Here is a 22,631-nt window from a genome sequence, read left to right as displayed (position 1 = left end):
TCTTTTGCCTTTGTTTCCTCAGTGCTTAGCACAGTACCTGACCCATATTAAGTAGGTGCTTAATAAATATTTATTGACTAACTGACTCACTGGCCTATAGTTTGCAGATTCTATTCCTTTCCCTTCTTTGAAGCAGACTTTATCCTTCTCCAATGCTCACTCTGGTTGTTCTTGATCTTCTACAGATCACTGATGCAGGCTCAAAAAACACATCTGCCAGGTTAGTACCAACAAACGAAGTTCTTTTGGCCCTAGGTGAACTCATTAAAGGCAGGTAAGTCCTCTTTTACTATCATGCTCTACTTACTTAAATGTGAATATCAACTCCCTATTGACCATTTTTTTCCAGTCCTTTGAAGTTCAAAGATCATTCTCCTTGGCAGAGAAAACAGAAGCAAAATCAGAACTGAGCATTTTTGTCTTCCCTCTGTCCTCCCTTATCTTTTTTTTTTATTTTTTCTTTTTTGCAGAGCAATGAGGGTTAAGTGACTTGTCCAGGGTCACACAGTTAGTATGTGTCAAGTGTCTGAGGCCGGATTTGAACTCAGGTCCTCCTGAATCCAGGACCAGTGCTTTATCCACTGTGCCACTTAGCTGCCCCTGTCCTCCCTTATCATAGGTCCATCCACCCTGAACAGTGATCCAGTCCTTTCTTTGATTCTCTTCTTTTTTTCCTCAGATTAAAAACAGAACAATACATTTTGTTATTGTTGTCCTTCACTTATCAGGTCCAGCTCATTCTGAGTCTTAGCACTCTTGACACTATTCAAATGGGATCTTGCAAGCCACCCTTTGTAGCCTTGTTACTGCCCTTGCTTCCATCTTCAGCAACATCTTTAAAATATAAGTTGATTGCTGAGTGGGTATATAGCCATGTGACTCTCTTTATACAACTCTCCTTTTTTCAGAGTCCTGGATTTAGGAATTTAACTGGAGGGGACTTTAGAAGTCATTAAGTCCACCCTCCTCATTTTACAGAGAAGAAATCTGCAGTCCAAGGAATGTAAATTAACTTCCTGAGTCACATGGAAGGGAAGTATCTGACTTGCCTTCAAACTCAGGTCTTCCCAGTTCCAAGCCTTGCACTCCCTCCACTATGCTGCACTGCCTCTTGCATCAGCATAGTTTCCATTTTGTCTTCCAAATGTCATCTTTGAAATATTCCCCTCCTCCTTGGGATGACTTCCCTTATAGAATTCTGGTCTACGGATTCCTACCCAGGTTTCCTCTGAACCCTTTGAAATCTGCTACAAAACGAGGCAAGGGGTTGGAGATTCCTGACAGTCAATCTCACTCTGTGAATATACACAGATCTCTGTCCCAAACTTGCTAAGTGGGAACTTGACAGCCTGAGCAGGTTAAAACAATGCCCCTGGGAAAGCTAAGGGTCGAGGTGGATAGAGCGCTAGCCCTGGAGTTAGGGAGATCTGAGTTCAAATATGTCCTCTGATACTTACTAGCTGTGTGACCCTGGCCAAGTCATTTAACCCTGATTGCCTCAAACAAACAAAAACAATGCCTCCAAAGTGTTCTGGGAGAATCTAGTATAAAATGTATGACTTAATATCACAAAAAGACTGAAAACCTCTATTTAACTCAGGGCTTTAGAGTAATATGGAAGAAAACACCTAGCCTTGCCCTCAAGAAACAGAACAATGAAAGACTTTGTCCCAGGACACTGAGCAGAGTCAGAGGACCTAGGCTCTTGCCAATGTGTGACCTCCAGCTCTCAGCTCCCCGCTCTGTAAACTGAGGTTGGACTAGAGGATTACTAATGTCCTTTCTCTTTTCTTTTCTTTTTTCTTTTTCTTTTTTTTGGGGGGCAGGGCAATGAGGGTTAAGTGACTTGCCCAGGGTCACACACCTAGTGTCAAATGTCTGAGGCTGGATTTGAACTCAGGTCCTCCTGGATCCAGGGCTGGTGCTTTATCCACTGCGCCATCTAGCTGCCCCCTCCTTTCTCTTTTTAATATGCTGTGACTCTATCTCAGGCCAGGCTTGGCCATGGTTCCCAAACCTCATCTCAGGATATGGCGTGCTCTTGGCTTGTTTCATCAGGGTTCTACAAAATCCTTATTTTGAGATTTAGGGGGGAGGCAAAAGGTAGCTAGTTTGATGTAAATGGTACAGTCCAAGGCATGGGCTGCCTACAGCTCAGTCTAGATCCTGAGCAGAACTCTCAAGCTCCGAGAGGATAGAGGTTGCTTAAGGGAGAGAAGGAGCCATCTCCCAAGAATGGCACGTCAGGCCTTGATGTAAGCAGCTTTGCCTGCCAGCAGATAGATTCCACAGCCAAGCAAATGTGGACTCACCCTTTCCCCCAGTTTTGTAGCCCCACCCCATTCCCATGGGGGCCATGACCACGTTATAACCCTAGGTTTCCATCTCTGTTGAGATTTACCACACACTGTGTTCGGTGACCTGGGGCTTTCTAGAGGGCCAATGGTACATGCTCTGGCCTGGTTCCAACAAGTGGAACCTTTCCTCTACATCCCTAGTGAAATGGGAAAAGTGAGGATGGGTAGGGAGTTTTTCTAGAGAGAGATCTTCATTGCATGGCCTATACAAAGATGTCCCTCCCTAAAATTCCCCTTCCTCACTGCTGCACTGTGTCTGCCTGTCCATTCTTATCTGATAGACTAGGTGGATGGGATCTTATGTGTTCTTTAACACCCTCAGTGACATCACAGGGTCACTCAGGGCATTGTTTACCTCACTCTTGCCTTGACTCTCTCTGGCCTCCATCTTCTTATCAATTGTGGTTTTGTCCCCAGATGGAGAGCCTTCCTTTCTCCCCACCTCCATATCCAGCATGCTTGCATGTGCTGCCTTCTCTCACCAGAATGTAAACTCTTTGAGGGCAGGGACTATCTTCCTGCTTGTATTCCTATCCCCACTGCCTTGCACATAGCAAGTGCTTAATAAATGCTATCTATCTTGTCTATCTATGTCACAAGAAATCTGACCACTGGGAGATCTTTTCTGTTTCTTTCTCTAGCACAGCCCCTTGTCTCATGAACACAATTTCCTTAAGGCCTGGAGGAATGGTCATCTTTCTCAGTAGACAATGCAGTACCTATAGGAATATGCTAGAAAGACCTATGATTTCATTAAGACCCCTTTGGCAGAGTTGGCCCTAGAAATAGGTGAGGTGAATATAATGAAAGAGACAGCACAGCGTAGCATAGTGATAAAAGCAGTAGATATAGAGCCAAAAGGACCTGGGTTTGAATACTGCCTCAGAAAAATACTTGGTAAACTTTGAATCCTACAGCAATTTATTGTTGCTGTTCAGTTGTTTTCAGTCATGTCCAACTCTTCGTGACCCTAATTGGGGTTTTCTTGGCAAAGATGCTGGAGTGCTTTGCCATTTCCTTCTCCAGCTCATTTTAAAGATGAGGAAACTGAGTCAAGCAAGGTTAAATGACTTGTCCAGGGTCACACAGATAGTACATATCTGAGGCTAGATTTGAACTTAGGGAGATGAATCTTCCTGACTCTAGGTCCATCACTCTATCCACTGTGCCACCTAGCTACCCCCATAGAAAGGTTAGATTATAACATTATATATACATGTATATAGGGAACATCACTATATTATTAAAATAATAACTAAGGAAGGAGGGAGGGGGGAGGAAGGAAAGAAGGAATAATTATGAACCCTAGCTCTGATATTTATAAGCTGTTTGATCTTGGATAAGTCATTTAACCTCCGTTTCCTCATCTATGAAATGGAGATAATATGACTTGCAATATCTACACATTACAGACTTGTGAGGAAAGTACTTGGAAAACATTAAAAGTGGAAACTGTTGCCATTGTTATTGTAAGAAACTGCTCTCCATGGCATATAGTGATCTGTGTGTGTATACACACATATACATATATTTGTAGTTAGCCAAATCATGTCTGTTACAGTAAAAGCCCAAAGCCTTATGTACACACAGGGTGTGTGTGTGTGTGTGTGTGTGTGTAAGTATGTGTATGTGTGTCATTTTCAAGCTTTGTACAGCCACATAAATACTTTGTCCTGGCTCTTTTACAAATAACTTTTATATCTTCTTTTTAAAAGTCTCTGTTCTTCCTTTCTCCATTGCTTCTCCTCCAACAGGATTTATTTCACAGTAACCCTCTAAGGTTACGTTGGCCACATCCTATTAAAAGATGTACCAGTAGACAGAGTATAAGCAAACAGGGTTACACTCACACGCACATGCACACCCCCCCCCCCCAGAATGTAGTTTTCAACCAGCATGGGTGTGACTTGGATTCATTAGAAAGATCACAATAATCCCCAGGCTCTGTTTGTTTCTTCTCAAAAAAAAAAAATGTTTTTGTCTCTAAGGTAAGAGGCCAAACTACCCAGTTTGTCTGGGTCACTCCCAATGAAGTCTCAGGCAGCTAGAGACAGGAAAACTATGAACTACTTGCCTTGGCTTTGTGAATTACAGTAATTATGATAAACTTTTGATTACTTAGCTTACTTGTTTATCTGTGATGTTTCCATAGCTCATCTCTAGCCTGGAACCTGGGGCACCTTTCCTGAGAGAAGGTAACCTCCATATGCCTGGATGCCCAAGCTAGGGTAAAGGTTGCAATCAAGGGAAAGATATATTATTGGTCACAACACAGCCTCTACAGTAGTCCTGCTCATTCTGTTTTGTTTTGGTTTTTTGGTTTTTGGGGTTTTTTCGGTGAGGCAATTGGGGTTAAGTGACTTGCTCAGGGTCACAAAGCTAGTAAGTGTTAAATGTCTGATGCTGGATTTGAACTCAGGTCCTCCTGACTCTGGGGCTGGTGCTCTATCCACTGCGCCACCTAGCTGCCCCTAGTCCTGCTCATTCTGAAGACTATAGAGAAATGAGAAAGGAGAAAACCCAGCTCTTTCATTTTCTCTGGCCTATAATACCACCTGTCTATGGGATCTTCTTCCTTTTCCTCTCCTAGTTCTGCCACAGATGATTGGAAAGACTATTTTAAGGCAAATGTTCTTAACCTGGGGCTCATGAACTTGTTCAAAAAAATGTTTTTTGATAACTGTTTTTAAATGCAATTGGGTTAACAAAAAAAACCCGAATAAATGTAATTGGGTTCCTTTGTAATCTTCTGTATTTTTATTTTTTTTATTTAAAAACAGTATTCTGGCCAGGCATGGTGGCATATGCCAATAGTCCCTGCTGCTGGGGAGGCTGAACCTGGTGGATTACTTGAGCTCAGGAGTTTTGAGCTACAGCAGGGCTCAAGTTGATCAGGTGTCCCTACTAAATCTGACACCAATATGATGAACCTCTGGGAGTAAAGGGCCATCAGACTGCCTAAAGAGAAGCAAAGCAAGCCAGGTTAGAAAAATGGAGTAGGTAAAAGCTTCTGTACCAATGAATATTGGGATCAGGTCTCTGAGTGTTTATTGCACTTCTAGCCTGGGTCGTACAGAGAGAACCAGTCTCGAAACAACAACAACAACCAAAAAAACCACAAAACCAGCAATAAAACATTATTCTGAGAAGGGACCCATAAGCCTTATCACACTGTCAAGGAGTCTTTGACACCAAAAAAGTTAAGAACCCCTGCTATGAGGCAGTCGCAGCAACTATAAGGCTCAAATGAGATTAAAATATATAAAACCTTTTGTTGTTTTTGTTGTTCAGTTGTGTCTGATTCTTCATGACCCCCTGTACCGTGCAGTCCATGGGGTTTTCTTGGCAAAGATACCGCACTCACTGGTTTGCCACTTTCTTCTTCAGCTCATTTTACAGACAAAGATATGAGGCAAACCAGATTAAGTGACTTGCCCAGAGTCACACAGGTATTAAGTGTCTGAGGCCAGATTTGAACTCATGTCTTCCTGACTCCAGGCCAAGCACTCTAGCTAGCTCTAAAGTGCTTTGCAAACCTTAAAGTACAAACTCTAAATGCTCCTTCTCTTTCTCCTCCTTCTCCTTCTCTTCCTCTTTCTCTTCCTCATCACCACAGAGAACAAAACCTAAAAATTTAATTACCTGGGTCAAACCAGTGTGTCTTCATCTTCAATGGCTGTCTGCACCTGAACCCTACCTGAACTCTCTATAGATGGGGCAGCCATACTCTGAATGCTGAGAGTCAGGCTAACAGCTTCTCTGGCCTAGAGGAATAGAAACTGTTTGTGTCTTAGATATGAGGGTAGCATGATAGAAAACAGCAAATATCCTCTGATCATTATAATAATAAGGAGGAGGAAAATCCCAATGAAGCTTGGCTTAAATGTTTTATATCTGTGTGACCTTGGGCAAGTCACTAATCTCCATGGGCCTCAGTTTCCTCATCTATAATACAAGGTGGCTAAGGTCCCTTCCAACTCTAGAGTTATGTTCCCCAAACTATTTTTTGCAGCACCTTTTAGCAAACTCAAGAGAGAGCGTTGAATTTGTATCCCTAGGTGCCAGGATCAAGTCCCAGTTCTAATATTTACTTGCTGTGTGACCTTGGGCAAATCATTCTACATCTCTAAGAGTCATCAATTTCTTGTGGGTTGTTTTTTTGGGTTTTTTTTGGTGAGGCAATTGGGGTTAAGCGACTTGCCTAGGGTCACACAGCTAGTAAGTATTAAGTGTCTGAGGCTGGATTTGAACTCAGGTCCTCCTGACTCCAGGGTCGGTTCTCTATCCACTACGCCACCTAGCTGCCCCGAGTCATCAATTTCTTAATCTGTAAAAAAAAGAGGGTGAGACTTTATGACCTTTGAGGTTCTTAACTCTGATGATCTCAGATAACCCATGGCTGGTGCTTAGAGTTTGGACTTCTTGTATATTTTTTCTCTCAGATGGTCCCCATGACCTTAGTTGATGATGAACAAGTCTATCAGGCAATAAAACAAGACAGCCACCAGACTCTCTCAGGTTCAAGGATCATTAATACTAAGGCCTACATAGAAAGATGGTGGTCGAGGAAGAAGAGTAGACAGGTAGGGGAACCTATTAAAAATCTTTTTTTTTTTTTTTTAGTGAGGCAATTGGGGTTAAGTGACTTGCCCAGGGTCACACAGCTAGTAAGTGTTAAGTGTCTGAGGCTGGATTTGAACTCAGGTACTCCTGACTCCAGGGCCAGTGCTCTATCCATTGCGCCACCTAGCTGCCCCAACCTATTAAAAATCTTAAGAATAGGACACTAAGACAAAATGATTTTACCACAGTGGGTATGCAGAATTTTAGATAGTGTTTTTGTTGGAGGGGAGGGAATAGACTTCTGGGGTAGAGGAGATTTGGCATTTAGAAACTCCTAATGCAGATTGGCACCTGTTTTGCAACTTAAATATCCTTAGAGCTTTGCCTGGGCCCTTTTGTTGTTCAGTCATTTTCCGTTGTGTCCTACTCTTCAAGACCCCATTTTAGGTTTTCTTCCGCAAAGATACTGGAGTGGTTTGCCATTTCCTTCCCCAGGTCATTTTACAGGAATTTTGAGGAAACTGAGGCAAACAGGATTAAGTGACTTGCCCTATGATCGCCCATCTAATAAGTGTCTGAGGCCGGATTTGAACTCAGGAAGATGAATCTTTCTGACTCTGGCACCTAGTCATTGAAAGGTTAAATTATCTGTTCAGGGTCATGCAGCCAGTATGTGTAAGTGGTAAGATTTGAACCCAGGTCTTCCTAAATCTGAGACCAGCTCTCTATCCACTCTACCTCTGTGGGCCTCACTTTACTCATCTATAAAATGAAAGTGTTACAAGTTATCTTTTTTATTTATTTGTTTGCTTGTTACTGTACCACCTAGCTGCCCCTACAGGTTGTCTTTAAACTCTGTTCTAGTTCTGATAGTACATAAATGTATATAAGGATGATTGTCTGGGAGTCAGGAGATACAGGTACTAATTCTGACTCTACCACTTGATTAGTTGTATGAATTTAGACTAGTCACCTCCCTTCTCTAAACCTCAGTTTATGTACTATGTAATGGAAATGCTTGTTTTACTCCATGAATTAAAACTAAAATAAATTTAAAAAATAAAATGGTAGAGGGGCAGCTAGGTGGTGCAGTGGATAGAGCACTGGCCCTGGAGTCAGGAGTACCTGAGTTCAAATCCGGCCTCAGACACTTAACACTTACTAGCTGTGTGACCCTGGGCAAGTCACTTAACCCCAATTGCCTCACTAATAAAAAATAAAATAAAATAAAATAAAGTGGTAGAAAGGAGGTTGCTTGAATTAGATCACTTCTAAGGTCCCTTCCAGCACTAACATTCTGTGATGCTGTTTCTAAGTCACTGAGAACATTCTGTCCCTTATCTGAACACCTGAGGAAATAAGGTTACCATACCTTCTGGCAGCAGGGGAGAGGTAGTATTTCTTGGGGCTTCTTCAGTCTTCTAATTTTCAGATACACGATTGTAGTAGTTTCCATGTACCCAGGATGTCAATTCATCCACAGATGAGAAAACTAAGACACTCCTTACCTGTGTCACCGGCTCTATCTCCCTTTTCTCCTTTTTCTCCTCTTGGGCCCCTTTCACCTAAAATAAAAGAAAAAAAAACAGATTGGTAGAATGAATAGAATGTAGTCCAGGATTGAAGTGTTACTGACAAAGGACAGATTCCCCTGTCCAATGGGAAAACACCTTAGGCTGGAGTTAACAGGTAAGCAGAGGGCATGGACACTTAGGAGGGGATATAAGCACAGCTTTACCTGAAATTATGGTAGAACTCAATATTCCTAAAAACCAAAAACCAAAGCAAAACAAAAAATACACATAAGAAGTACTAGGGTATTGTTACCTCTGACTCTCACCTGCTTGAGTCATTTGAAAAAATAAAGCATGTTTGCCTCAAGTTATTCACTGTCTGGGGGTAGGGGGTTGGTAACTGGCATAGACTAAGGTGGGGTGGGAAGAAAATAGGAAAGAGTTATAGAAGAAGGAATCAGGGAGTTTTCTCATCTTATGTGGGGGGAAAGGAGACAGAAAGAGGAGACCTGTCCTTACTTTGCCTGAGAATTTGACGGATCAGCTGTAAGGGCTACAGAGTCTTGAGCTCTGTGAATACCAACCAAGATAGGAATCGTAAGGAAAGAGGATCTCTGTCAGAGGAGCCCTCATACCTAGGACTCTGAGTCTGAGGATCTGATATACGCATAAGTAAGACTAATTGTTGTGGTTCGAGGATTTCTATTTTTTCCCTGCTTTTGAGACATAGATCCGTATTTGTGTATGTGTATATATATGTGTGTGTGTGTGTGTGTGTGCGCACATGTATTGTATTTATGTATAGTATTCCTATTCACACACATGTGTACATATATGTATATGTATGTGTATATGTATATATGTGAATACAATGCATAAATTTGCATAGGTTTCCTGGTTGAGAGTTCTGAGCCAAAAAAAAGAAAAGAGAAAATCCACTGAAGTGTACCCAGGCCACTTATTCTATAAGACTCTCTTACCCAAGCGTTAAAGAGGGACTTTAAAAATATACAAATAGGGGCAGCTAGGTGGCGCAGTGGATAGAGCACCGGCCCTGGAGTCAGGAGTACCTGAGTTCAAATCCGGCCTCAGACACTTAACACTTACTAGCTGTGTGACCCTGGGCAAGTCACTTAACTCCAATTGCTTCACTTAAAAAAAAAATCCTCAAAATAAAAATAAAAAATATACAAATAGAGGCCAAAAGACAGCATAGACTGTTACATATGAAGAAGTATTGATGTGCAAGTTTATCTGGGAAGTAGGGTTCCAGAACATAAGCACTTGCAGGCAGGAACTGTGCCTCACTTCTACTTTCTACTTCCAGTGCTTTGCACAACTTAATCAATTCTTGTTGGGATGGGTAGGATATGAAGAGGGGGGAAAGGATATTATTGAATTGTAAGAATATGGAACTACTGGAGAAAGGCCAAGGGGTGGTTTCTCCAGACTGGGAATAAGCTGTTGGCATCGTACTTTGTGTGTGCGCTTGTGGTAAGGGTGGAGCTGGGGGCAGGGGGGAGGGGTATTATTTTCTGGCTCCTTCTGGTCCTTTTCTGAAAGATCATGATCCTCTTGCAGGGGGTCATCACCATTAAGGGACAACTAGTGGCCTGGGTACAAGCAGAGACCCTGGGGAAGCACAGTCTTTGTGAGGATTATTAGTACCTTTGAATCCACGCATCCCCATGGGTCCTGGAGCTCCCAATGCTCCATCATCTCCTTTCAGGCCGGGCAGCCCAGGAGAGCCTCTCTCACCTGTAAGACCTAGAGGAAGGAGAAGAGACATTTACGTGGCATTGTTTTAGATCAGTTCCTTTGGAGAGCTTGCAAAAAAACAAACAGGAAGATGATAACTCACTGTGTTCATCCTCATGAACACTGGGTAATGGCCCATTCCTCCTCCAAACCATTTTTGTACATCCCTGTGTGAGGGCCCTCACGAGGGGAGCATGAAGTATGAAATATAGCCACAGATGGGGCAGCTAGGTGGCCAAGTGGATAAGAGCACCGGCCCTGGAGTCAGGAGTACCTGAGTTCAAATCTGGCCTCAGACACTTGACACTTACTAGCTGTGTGACCCTGGGCAAGTCACTTAACCCCAATTGCCTCACTTAAAAAAAAAAGAAATATAGCCACAGTTCTCAGAGGAGATAGGGGGCTCAGAGGCCATCTAGTGCAACCCATACCTGAACAAGAGCCCTACATCACACCTGATCAGTTGTTATCCTGTTTTTTCTTCTTCTTCTCTCTTTTTTTTTTTAAAGTGAGGCAATTGGGGTTAAGTGACTTGCCCAGGGTCACACACACACACACACACACACACACACACACAATTATCTATTTTAATAACCATCCATCAGTTTTAATAAGGTTACATTTCAAGCCGACTTTTAAAGAAAAAGTCTAAGGTACAGTTGTAACTTCTCTTACTGATCCTTAAAATAGATCACTAGGTAGCACAGAGGACAGAGGGTTGGCCTTCAAGTTAAGAAGCTGTTGTTTGGTTGTTGTTCAGTTGTATCTGACTCTTTGTGACCCCATTTGAGGTTTTCTTGGCAAAGATACTGGAATGGTTTGCCATTTCTTTCTCCAACTCATTTTATAGATGAAGAAACTGAGGCAAGCAGAGGTTAAGTGACTTGTCCAGGGTCACATAGCTAGTAAGTGTCTGAGACTGGATTTGAACTCAGGAATATGAGTCTTCCTGACTCCAGGTCTAGCACTCTATCCACTGCACCACATAGTTGTCCCCAGTCAAGAAGGCCTAAGTTCAAATCCTGCTTCACACACTTAACTAGCAATGTGACCCTGGGCAAATCACAACCTCTCTGAACCTTAGTTTCCCTATCTGTAAAATGGGAATGGTAAAAGCACCTACTTCACAGGGTTATAAAGATTAGATAATATAGGTAAAATATTTCATAAACCTTCAAGATCTATATAAAGGCTAGTTATTTTTAATAATTCATTCACTCAAATCTGGTCTCAGACCTCTTCTTGATTTTGAATTTTTATCTTTCAGTCCTACCCTTCCCAGGGTTGGTAAATTTTCATATTTTTAACTGATGTCTTTTATTTTTACATCCCATTCCTTTCTGAATAGCAGGTAGGTGGTAAAATGGACAGAGAACCAGACCTGGAGTCAGGAAGCCCTGAGTCCAAACCTATGCTCAGACACTTATTAGCTGTGTGACCCTGGCAAGTCCCAATCTTTGCCTCAACTTCCTTATCTTTAAAATGGGGATAATAATAGCACCTCCCCCATAGTGTTGTGATGAGAAAAAAAAGAAGAGATGATATTTATAAAGCACTTTGCAAAACTTAAAGCTGTATATAAATGCTAGCTATTATGATGTTTCCTCTATGGGAAAAAAGCATTTATTAAGTACTTACTATGGGTCATAAACTGTCATAAGCACCGGGAATACAAATACCTATCTATGTACATGCTGTCTTTCCCATTAGAATGTAAGCTCCTTGAAGTCAAGTATTGTTTTGCTTTTGTCTTTATATCTCCAGTGCTTGGTTCATAGTAGATGTTTAATAAATACTAGTTGATTCATTGAGGGGGATCCACTAACCTGTAAAATACCTGGTGTCATCTTCCATCAGATTCTGAATACTTTCCAGGAAAAAAGCATTCAATTAAATCTCCTTTTGGACAGATGCTTTATTGTCCTCTTAAGGGGTTAGGCAATTCCTGGTTATGCTGGCAGAACATGGTGCCTTGGGAAGCCCCATTAATCATGTCATTTAATATAGAACTAGAAAAATTCAAAATTGAGTAATTGCAGGGCCTCCCTGCGGAGCCATATGACTGCAGGGGATCTGGGGAGCTTGTAGTTCCTCTGCTGCAGAAGCAGCAGCAACAGCAGCAGCAGCATCTCCTTACTTACCTCTTGGTCCAGGCAAGCCAGGAGCACCAGGTGTTCCTCCTCTTCCTTCATTCCCTGGATCACCTTTAGGTCCTGGGGGCCCTAAAATGGAGAAACAGTACCAGGGTTAGAGAGCCGCTTCCTAGAAGCCAGTCTCCAGTGGACAAAGGAGAATTTATTTCCCAAATGGATGTTGAAAAGAAGAACTACCACTGTACTCTGGCCTGCTTTCAGTACCTTCCGTACAGCATCACCTGATACAAGCAGGAGATAAAAGCATGGACAGAGAAAGAACACTTCTTTCTGACCAAAAGAAATTCAAAGGGAGCCCTTTTTGAACAGAAAAAGATTGAATTAGATTAATTCTGGGAAGGGTGTGAGCTATACAACAAGCAAACTGTGAGAGAGAAGGGGCAGCTCTGCTCATACTATATTCATCTGAGTGGGAGTGTTGTCCATTCCCAGAAAAGAGGGACTGAGCATAGCAGAAGTGATGTGAAAGCTGGACAGCTTCCCAGCTCTTCCTAGGTTGGATCATCCCTATATACCTTCATTAACTTGTTTTAAAAATTGTAAATTCCAAGTGTATTAAACATATCCCTTTTCCAAACTAATTATCAAAGCCATGTTTTATTCTGTTTTTATTTTTAATCTATAACTTTAGGTTCACCACACCTCTACTCCCTTTTATTAGGTAAGCTGATTTAGTGATTTAGAGCAAGGGGCTTGACATCATAAAGATGTGGATTCAAATTCTGTCTCAGATACTTACTAGCTATGTGATCCTGACCAGGTTATTCTACCTATGGAAAATGGTGTTAATAATAGCACCTACTTCATTGGGTTGTTGTAAGGATCAACTGAATTAAAGTATTTTTCTGATTTGTGTGTGTGTTTTTAAAGTACTTTTCAAACCTTAAAGCCCCATATGTGTCAGTTTTAAACAGAGAGGCAACATGAGAGACCTAGATTCAAATCTTTCCTTAGATACTTACTAGTTGTATAACCCGGTCAAGTCACTTAACCTTTGTCTGCCTCAGTTTCCTTAATTGTAAAATTGGGACAATAATAGCACCTCCCTCCCAAAGTTGTTGAGGATCCAATGAGATAATATTTGTAAAGTGCTTAGGACAGTGCCAGGCACATAGAAGGTACTTAATCAATGCTTGTGTCTTTCCTTAATTGCTTTATGTTTTGTATATACCTAGATATATGCATGTTATCTCTTCTGTTAAAATGTGAGTTCCTTGAGGGCAGGACCTATTTCATTTTTGTCATTGTATCCCCTGCTTAGCACAGGTTTAGTCATTTTTGCAGTCATATCTGACTCTTTGTGACCCCATTTGGGGTTTTCTTGGCAAAGATACTGGAGTGGTTTTCCATTTTCCTTCTCCAATTCATTTTACAGATGAGAAAACTGAGGCAAATAGGGTGGAGTGACTTGTCTAGGGTCACATAACTAGTAAATGTCTGAGGCTAGATTTTAACTTATAAAAACGAGTCTTTCTGAATCCAAGCCCAGTGCTCTATCCACTGTACCACCTAGCTGCCCTATGTCTAGCACACAGTACATGCTGAATAAATGATTGATTGGAAAATTAAAAGATTTTAAAACATTATTTGTGACAAGGAAGGGATATAGTAAAAATGAGGGTAACATAAAAAGTAAAAGACAGTGATAAAAAAGAAACAGTTAAGAGAAAGAAAGAAAAAAAGTAAGAGATCCAGAGTAATGGAGTATTAAATATAAAAAACAAATCACTGGCATACAATAATCACAGGAAAACCCTGGTGCTGGCCCCTTTCTTGCCTAGGGTCATCTCTTTATCATGCCTTTGGGCTCATGGGACCTGGATGAGAGAACATGGACAACATCCATTGATGCAATCCATCCTCATGTCTAGAAAAATAGCTCCAAGCGTTTATCCTGCCAGTGTTGGAGGCTGGAAGGGGGAGAGAACAAGGGGATGGGCAAGATCAAAGGAGGAAGAATCTTAGGTTCTTTTTTTTCAAGTAGACCAGAACTAGGGAGCTATTGCCTTTTCCTGGACTTACCTACTGAAGAAATAACAAATCTGCCACTAGAGAGAGACACAGAGAGAGAGAGAGACAGAGATAGAGCAGAGACAGAGACAGAGAGACAGAGAGAGAAAGAGACAGAGAGAGACTGAGACAGAAAGACAGAGAGAGAGACAGAGAGAAACAGAGACAGAGAAAAAGAGACAGAGAGAGGGAGAGACAGAGACAGACAGACAGACAGAGGGAGAGACAGAGACAGAGACAGAGAGAAGAATATAAACTGAATGAGGCAAGCATAGCCAGACAGAGGCAATGTGTGGATTTGTTCTTAGTTATGTTTCTTTGTTATAAGGGAAGTTCTTCTTTTTTTGGAGGGGGAGTAGGAGAAGAATTGGGAATCAATCAATTAGCAATGTCAAGTACCTCCCAGGTGCACTGAAGATACAAATACAAAAGTGATGTAGTGGGGAGTAGTTCTGTCTATGTTTTTAAAGAGTATCAGTGGGGCAGCTAGGTGGCGCAGTGGATAGAGCACAGGCCCTGGAGTCAGGAGTACCTGGGTTCAAATCTGACCTCAGATGCTTAACACTTACTAGCTGTGTGACCCTGGGCAAGTCACTTAACCCCAATTGCCTCACTAAAAATAAATAAATAAATGAATGAATGAATAAATGAATAAATAAGTAAGTAAGTAAATAAATAAATAAATAAATAAAGAGTATCAGTAAGTTAGAGAGGTGCCCCAATGAGACTTCAGAAAAAGTTGAAAGGTATACAAGGGCTATAAGACAGGGGCATCGAAATATGAGGGGAGAAACAATAATTTTTCATAAGTGAATAACAGAGCCAGGATTTGAACCCAAATGCTCTGACCCTAGATCCTGAGGTCTTTCTGCAGTACCCTGCTGCTCTTAGTAAGATCTTCTATAAATTTTTTTTGATGAATAAGATGTGCTACCCCTGTGTCACCTGGAGTAGCCTTAGAGTCAGCCTTCAGGAGAGTGGCATGTCCCTCCTATTCAGGCCCTATAGGTAAGGAAATGAAAATGGCCACTACAATAATGCCTCCATCTGTGGCAGGAGTGTAAAGCCAGCACGGGTAGAACATGGAGCCAATGGCTGGTTTGGAAGGTCCTTCTGGCTCTAACACCCCATTCTTCTCATTCTACCTCTGATCCTGGCTCCCCAGTTTGGAGGAGGACAGTGCCCAGGCTGGGGGAAGGAATCAGGTACATTTTCCATCCCAACCACCTCAGCCCAAAACCATAGGATTGGAGGGACAAGGGAACTTTAAAAGCACCATAAAAACACAACTGCCCCAAAACACAATGTGCTCAGAGCAGCTAGGTGGCACAGTGGATAAAGCACTGACCCTGGAGTCAGGAGGACCTGAGTTCAAATCTGACCTCAGACACTTGACACTTACTAGCTGTGTGACCCTGGGCAAGTCACTTAACCCCAATTGCCTTGCAAAACAAAACAAAACAAAACAAAAACAACCACAATTTGCTCTTGCCCCAAACCATCCCTTCCTCGTGCTGTATTTCTAATCACTCATTATCGAGAGGAATATCCCTCCTTAAAATTCTAAGGCATCATAGATTTAGCACTGAAAAGTACCTTTGTTGTTGTTCAGTTGTTCCTAATTCTTTGTGACCCTATTTCTGAGGCCCAGGATATGGTAAGGAGTAGGAGAATCTTTAAAAGATGCACAAAGAGGTTTATCTTTCCTGGAGAGAGGCTGTAAGGGTGGTGCTAAGCACATTGCATTAATAGGGAAGTAAATCCTGCCAGGTGTCACAGTGGATAAAGTGCCATGCCTGGAGTCCAGAGGACTTTAGTTCAAATCTGACCTCAGACACTTACTAGCTGTGTGACCCTGGGCAAGTCACTTAACCCCAATTGCCTCAGTTTCCTCATCTGTAAAATGAGCTGGAGAAGGGAATGCTGAACCATTACAGTATCCTTGGCAAGAAAACTGCTGGACTTTGTTCATGTAGAGTAGGACTCAGCTGAACAACAGTGATGAGGAAACCATAGGATCCTAGATTAAGATTATTTGTCATCTAGTCCAAACTCCTCATTTTAGAGGTAAGGGAATTGATGCCCAGAGAAGGGAAGGGACTTGTCCAAGGTCACGAAGATAGAGAGTGGCAGTGCCAGGATTTGAATCTAATCCTCTGTTTCCAGACTAGACACTCTTTCTGCTATGCCAATCCCATGTCTTCAAAAGCTGTTAAATAGACTGATCAGCTAAAAGCAGACCCTGGAGCTCTGTGGATCGACGGGCACTAAGTCAGTTTCAACCTCTTTAACTGACTTAGATGTATTAGGGAGGCCAAGGTAAGTGCCTCTTTAAACCTCAGTTTCCCCATGTATAAAATGAAAATAATTCTCATACGATCTTTCCCCACAGGCTTGTTCTGAGGATTAAATCAAGAAAAGTAAAATGCTATTTGGAAGAGACTTCAGCTTTCACTAGCACAGGAGACTCCCAACGGGGAAGCTAGTTGACCAATGAAGCTCAACTCATGCTCAGCAATTTAGTCTTGAGAGTTGCATGGGCACTGAGAGGTTAAGCAATTTGCCCATGGTCACACAGCCAGTGCGCGGCAGAGGACTTAAACTCAGGTCTTCCTGACTCGGAGGCCGAGGCTGGCTCTCAATCCATCCAATGACCGATTCTTACAGTGCCCTAGAGATAAGACGTGGTATTTGAGAGGAGCAGCGGCCGGCGGGCACGTACCTTTCATGAGGGTGATGTTCCTCAGGGCCACCGAATGCTCCCAGTCCTTGAGTCGCAGCTCCTCCGTCACATTGTTGAGGATGGCCAACTCCTGCCGGAGCTGCAGTTCCATGCCGATGTGGACCCTGCGCATGCGCCGCGCGTCCTCGCTGGCGTTGCTGACCAGCACCTGCAGGTCGCGGAGCTGAGTGTGGTGGATGCCCACATCATAGGAGAGGCTCTGGTTGATGCCGCCCAGGGCCCCGGTCATTTCCGCCAGCTCCTCGCCCAGACTGCTCACCCTGGTGGCCAGGTCGGACAGGAGCCGGGCGTGATGCTGGAGCATCAGCTGGCTGCCGTTATGCTCCACCTGCAGGTGGTAGAGCTGCATCTGGGCTGCCTCGTGCTGCTGGCTGCTACTGTCCCGCAGGAGGGAGATGGTCTGCTCCGTCTGGCCGGCCTGTGTCTCCAGGCTCCACACATGACCCTCCAGCCTCTGCAGGGAGCTCATCAGCAGGCGCAGAGAATCCGAGTGGTTCTGGAACAGGTCCTGCAGTTTCCAGATGTGCTCCATCATGTCCCCCCGGAGTGGGAGCTGCAGGAGCCTTAACTGCAAGTCCCGGAAACTCTCATTCAGCCGGTTCACATTCCAGGTGAAGGCTTTCAGGTCGTCAGGAGAACTCTGGGTCCGAGAGACTGCAAAGAGAAGGGACAATGGTTGTTAGCCTACTTGCAAGCTCAGGAGAGGAAAAAGAATGGAAAGACAAACCCTGAATAAGGGAGAAACACTGCTTTGCAGATGGTTAACTAGGCCAGAGCCATTGAGGTCTTGTCTCAGGTTGCCAACATCAGAAGGGGGCATTTCCTCCTTTGTGGAGATCCTGAGACCATGGATCCTATGTGACCTATAGTGTTGTCCCAACCCAGGGTCCTAAGACCAGGGCACTCTTGCCTGCCTCTCCCTTCTCTCCCCCAATTTTAGTGTCCTTTTCATTTATACATGTAGTCCAAAGTATTTTCTCCATTATATCCCTAGTTCTCAATCTTTTTGTGAGACAGCTAGGTGGCTTCTGGGCATGGAGTCAGAACCCTCCCTCAGTGGTTTAACTAATCCTGGGGAAAGCCATGCAACCTTTTCCACTCTGTTTCTTTAACCACAACCAGCTATTGTGACAAGTTGGTTAGGTCTTTCCAAGGAATAAACACCACCAGTCCTCTTCTCCTGATAAAAATACACCTATAATAGATAATCCTGTGTCATCATTACTCCTTATCTCCACCCCAGTAAAAGAATTCTTAACTACTTTGTAAACCTCAGGGCTAAGGAAGCCAAGGACCCCCAAGGACCTAGCTTTAAAACATAGATTTACAGCTGGTAGGAACCATAGAGGTCATCTGGTCTAAACCCCATGTTTTACAGAGGAAGAAACTAAGGCTCAAAGGAATTATGTGATTTGTCCAAGGTCACACAAGGTACAGTCAACCCAGGATGCTTGACTCTCAAGTTCAGCATTCTTTCCACCATACTTATAGTTTCCATACTTTTTAGTGAGGCATCCAGAAATTGTACTAGATGTGAATTTGGGAAGACAGTTTAAATCCCGCCTTAGTCAATTAATAGCCATGTGACTTTGGGCAAGTCATTTAATTGCTCTCATTCTCAGTTTCCAAATCTATAAAATGGGTGTAAGAGTGACACCAGTTTCATAGGCTCCCTTGTGAGGATCAAATGACATAATATACATAAAGCACTAAAGTATTATACCATAAAGCATTTTATTAATATTAGTTATTAGTATTAACATTGGTTATTATTTTTAGTAGAGGAATACCTTTTAAAAATACAGATTCCCATAATAGTATTTATGCTATTCTGAAAGACTTTTAAATACTAAATTTCCCTCTAGCAGAATGAAATCTCATTAAGGGAATTTTTGGTCTTGTCTTTGAGTCCCTGTTGCCTTGAACAGTATGTTGTATATAGTGGGCACTTAATAAATGCATGTTGAATTGAATTGATCACATATTCACAGGATCCTCAGCTTCCTTCTAAGCATGACTCAAGTGCCACCTCCTTCAAGAAGCCCTTCCTAATACCCCACCCCCCTAAACTATCAGCCTTCTTTCCTTCTTGAAATTAACTTGCATATACTTTTTATCTACTTGTCTGTACATGTATACCTCCCCACCCCCACAGTAGAAAGGAAGCTTCCTAACAGCAAGGATCTTCTTTCCAGACTAACATAGTGTCTTATGCTTGGTTGGTACTTAACTGATGTTGTTTGAATTGAAGTGAATTCTCTTGGAGAGGATACAGCATATAAGCAGATGACACTTAAATAATTTTTATTGAATTAGGTACCTTCTTACTTCTTTCAGGTATCCTTTATACATGTTTCTGTTTCTTCTTGCCAGTTTTTCTCACTTCCCAGCCCACTCCTCTCTCCCCTAAGCACATCTGTGTCTCCTCCACTTCCTTTCCAGGCATCCCTAACCTTTCTCTATCTCATCCCTCATCTTTGAGGTCCCTTCCAACTCTGAAGTTATCATCCTAGCTCCTTTGCTTTCATTTAGGGAACTGCGAAGTGAAATCTTACTGAATAATAATTGTTAATGTGTTAGGACTCACATTTTAACAGTTACATTCCATAGACAATGTCTTCACCCCAAAGCATCTTCAGGCATGAGGACAGATCACCAGAGAAATTATTATTAGACAGGCATTTCCTTGGCCCTCAAAAGTATAACAGAGGTCCCAGCCTCCCCCTGCTAGGGTTAGTTAATTTCCTGAAAATTTACTCTCAGATAGAAATCTAGTTATCTCTGCAATAGTCACAGTATGTTCTATCTCAATTTCTTCTACTCCCCCCCGCAATAAATTCCCCTCTTAAAAAAAAAAAAACTCTTTCCAGATGTCTGGTGTCCTTAGCCGGGAATAACTCCTGAGTGTGACTTTCTTAATTTGTGTTTAGGCAAACATCCCATACTCTTCTATTGTACTGCAAAATTGCTTGCAAAGCATTTAAAAAAAAATAATTCCTGGAATTTTACCCTTCCATTTCACAACCAGAGAACTGAATCACAGAATCATAGAACTTTCGAGTTTGAAGAGTAATTAGGTAACAACAACAATAATAATGTCTTCAGATAACTCAAAGGGCAATAGGAAGATGCATGGGGAAATCAGTAGGTTGAAGCATATTATCAGTGATGACTAATGCACAAGAGGGAGAGTAAAAGATACCATCCAGGAAAAACATGATCAAAGAAGGAGGTAAGTAGACATATTGTTTGTACCTATAAAATAGGTTTGTATCTAGAATAAAGTCATTGGCACTTTGGGTAATGGAACATTTATGTGAGGGCATGGACCAGGTGCATTAGAGAAGAAGGCATAGATTGTTTGAAACATGCTCCTGTAGAGGAAATGATCAATCAGTCAACAAACATTTATTAAGCATTTACTATGTGTCAGATACTGTGCTAAGGCACTGGGAATACAAAGAAAGGTAGAAAAGCAGACCTTGCCCTTCTAGAGTATACATTCCAATGGGGGAAGACAACATGTAATTAACTAGAGTATACAAGACACCAACAGAGTGGCTGGAAAGGAATATGAAAGGGGAAGTCATTAGTAGATGTGGGGATGGGTAAAGGCCTCCTGCAGAAGGTGGGCTTTAAGCTAAGTCTTGAAGGAAGCCAGGGAAACTAAAAGGTGGACATGAGGGGCCAAAGAATTCCAGGCATGGAGGACAGATTCCAAAAGGGACTAAGACCAGAGATGGAATGTTGTGCTTGAGGAATTGCAAGAAGCCCAAGGTTACTAAACCACAGGAGAGAGGTATAAGAAGACTGGAGAGGTAGGAAGGGGCCAGGCTATCAAGAACTTTAAATCATAAACAGAAAACTTTATGGTTGATCTTGGAGGTATTAAGGAGATATTAGAGTACACTAGGGGTAAAGGTAATGGGGTGGGGGGGCAAGGTGCAGAGCATGACAGGGTCAGATCTACACTTTAGGGAAAAAAACCCACATGGATGAGATCACAGCTCCATTGAAATGCAACAAATCACATTTATATAGACTTTACAAAACACTCATATTATCCTCTAATGTACCTGCCCTTCCTCTTTTCCAAAAAGGAAATAAGCTGAAGCTAAAAGACAAGAGGACTTGTCCAAGGTCATACAGTTCAATTCAATTCAGTGAGCATTCATGAAACTCTTACTGTAGCCACCATATTGTTTCTCTCTCCCCTTCCCCCAACTCCTCTCCACTTAAAGCTAAACATTCTTTCTCCAATGGATTTTCATCAGACATGATCTCAATCAGGACCTTCACCAACCTGGTTGCCTTCCTTTGGACAAACTCCAGATTATCGATGTCCTTCACAAAATAAGATTCCTAAGACTGAAAGGAATACTCTACATGTGTTCTAACCAGGACAGAGTACATAGGGATTATTTTCCCAACTATATAAAATAGACTTAACACTTCACTGGACAGAGAATTTGATAGCTCTAAAATATAGGTCTCACCATGTAATTCCCCTCTTGAGTAAACTCTAGCAGCTCCCTATAGGATCAAATAGTCATCAGTGAAATCTCTCCATGACCTGACTACAATTTACTTTTTCAGCTTTATTAAATACCATCCCTTTCATATATTCTATGGTCCTGTCCAACTGTCCTGCTTACTGTACCTCATACAAAACACTCCATCTCCCAATTTCCATGCTTTTGCACGCGCACACACACACACACACACACATATACAGCTCCTCTATCCCAACTCCCAATCTTGAGTCTCAAACCAGGTATTCAGAAGTTCCTATAAGAATCCATTGTGGGGGCAGCTAGGTGGTGCAGTGGATAGAGCACCAGCCCTGGAGTCAGGAGGACCTGGGTTCAAATCTGACCTCAGACACTTAACACTTACTAGCTGTGTGACCCTGGGCAAGTCACTTAACCCCAATTGCCTCACTAAAAAAAAAAAAAAAGAATCCATTGGGGCAGCTAGGTGGCGCAGTGGATAGAGCACTGGCCCTGGAGTCAGGAGGACCTGAGTTCAAAACTGGCCTCGGACACTTGACACTTGCTAGCTCTGTGACCCTGGGCAAGTCCCTTAACCCCAAATGCCTCAACCCCCCCACCTCTTAAAAAAAAAGAATCCATTGACAAGTCAGCAGGGCTTTCTTGAAAGACAATCAAACAGACCACCTAAGCAAACACTTTGTGTCCTATCAAAAATTTTCCAAATCTAAAAATATTCTCAAATATACAAAGACAAACGACATGGAAAAATAAAACTTTGCTTCAAAAATAAACTTTGAATTTTGAAAACAAACCATGTGTTTTGATAGCAAAGAGGTTGAATAAAGAAATTATAATATTCTTCCAGTTTCCAGATGTTCTTATTAAAATCTGACAGGCCTATGATTGAATATTTAAATGTGACAAGATTAGCTTTTCCCCCCACAGTTTTTATTATGAGATTGATAAGCATTAACATTAATAATTCCATACATAAAGAACAGAAAAAGAGGACTGTATATGAAACTGTGAATCTCTATCAC

General features: G+C 42.2%; 1 protein-coding gene across 3 annotated transcripts in view; it reads right to left on the bottom strand.

The window, feature by feature from the left end:
- The window catches only part of SCARA5 (scavenger receptor class A member 5), a 136,890-nt gene that overhangs the window by 40,504 nt on the left and 73,755 nt on the right, over positions 1–22,631 (bottom strand). For all 3 annotated transcript variants that reach the window (XM_043986369.1, XM_043986372.1, XM_043986371.1), the window contains exons 4-7: positions 17,078–17,752; positions 12,334–12,414; positions 10,103–10,201; positions 8,429–8,485 (exon numbers count right to left, since the gene is read on the bottom strand). In XM_043986369.1, coding sequence (XP_043842304.1) covers positions 8,429–8,485; positions 10,103–10,201; positions 12,334–12,414; positions 17,078–17,752 — 912 coding nt within the window. The remainder of the gene's footprint in view (positions 1–8,428; positions 8,486–10,102; positions 10,202–12,333; positions 12,415–17,077; positions 17,753–22,631) is intronic.

The sequence above is a fragment of the Dromiciops gliroides genome, chromosome 2, assembly GCF_019393635.1.
Source record: "Dromiciops gliroides isolate mDroGli1 chromosome 2, mDroGli1.pri, whole genome shotgun sequence".
NCBI lineage: Eukaryota > Metazoa > Chordata > Mammalia > Microbiotheria > Microbiotheriidae > Dromiciops > Dromiciops gliroides.
This window is presented reverse-complemented; position numbering and strand designations above follow the sequence as displayed.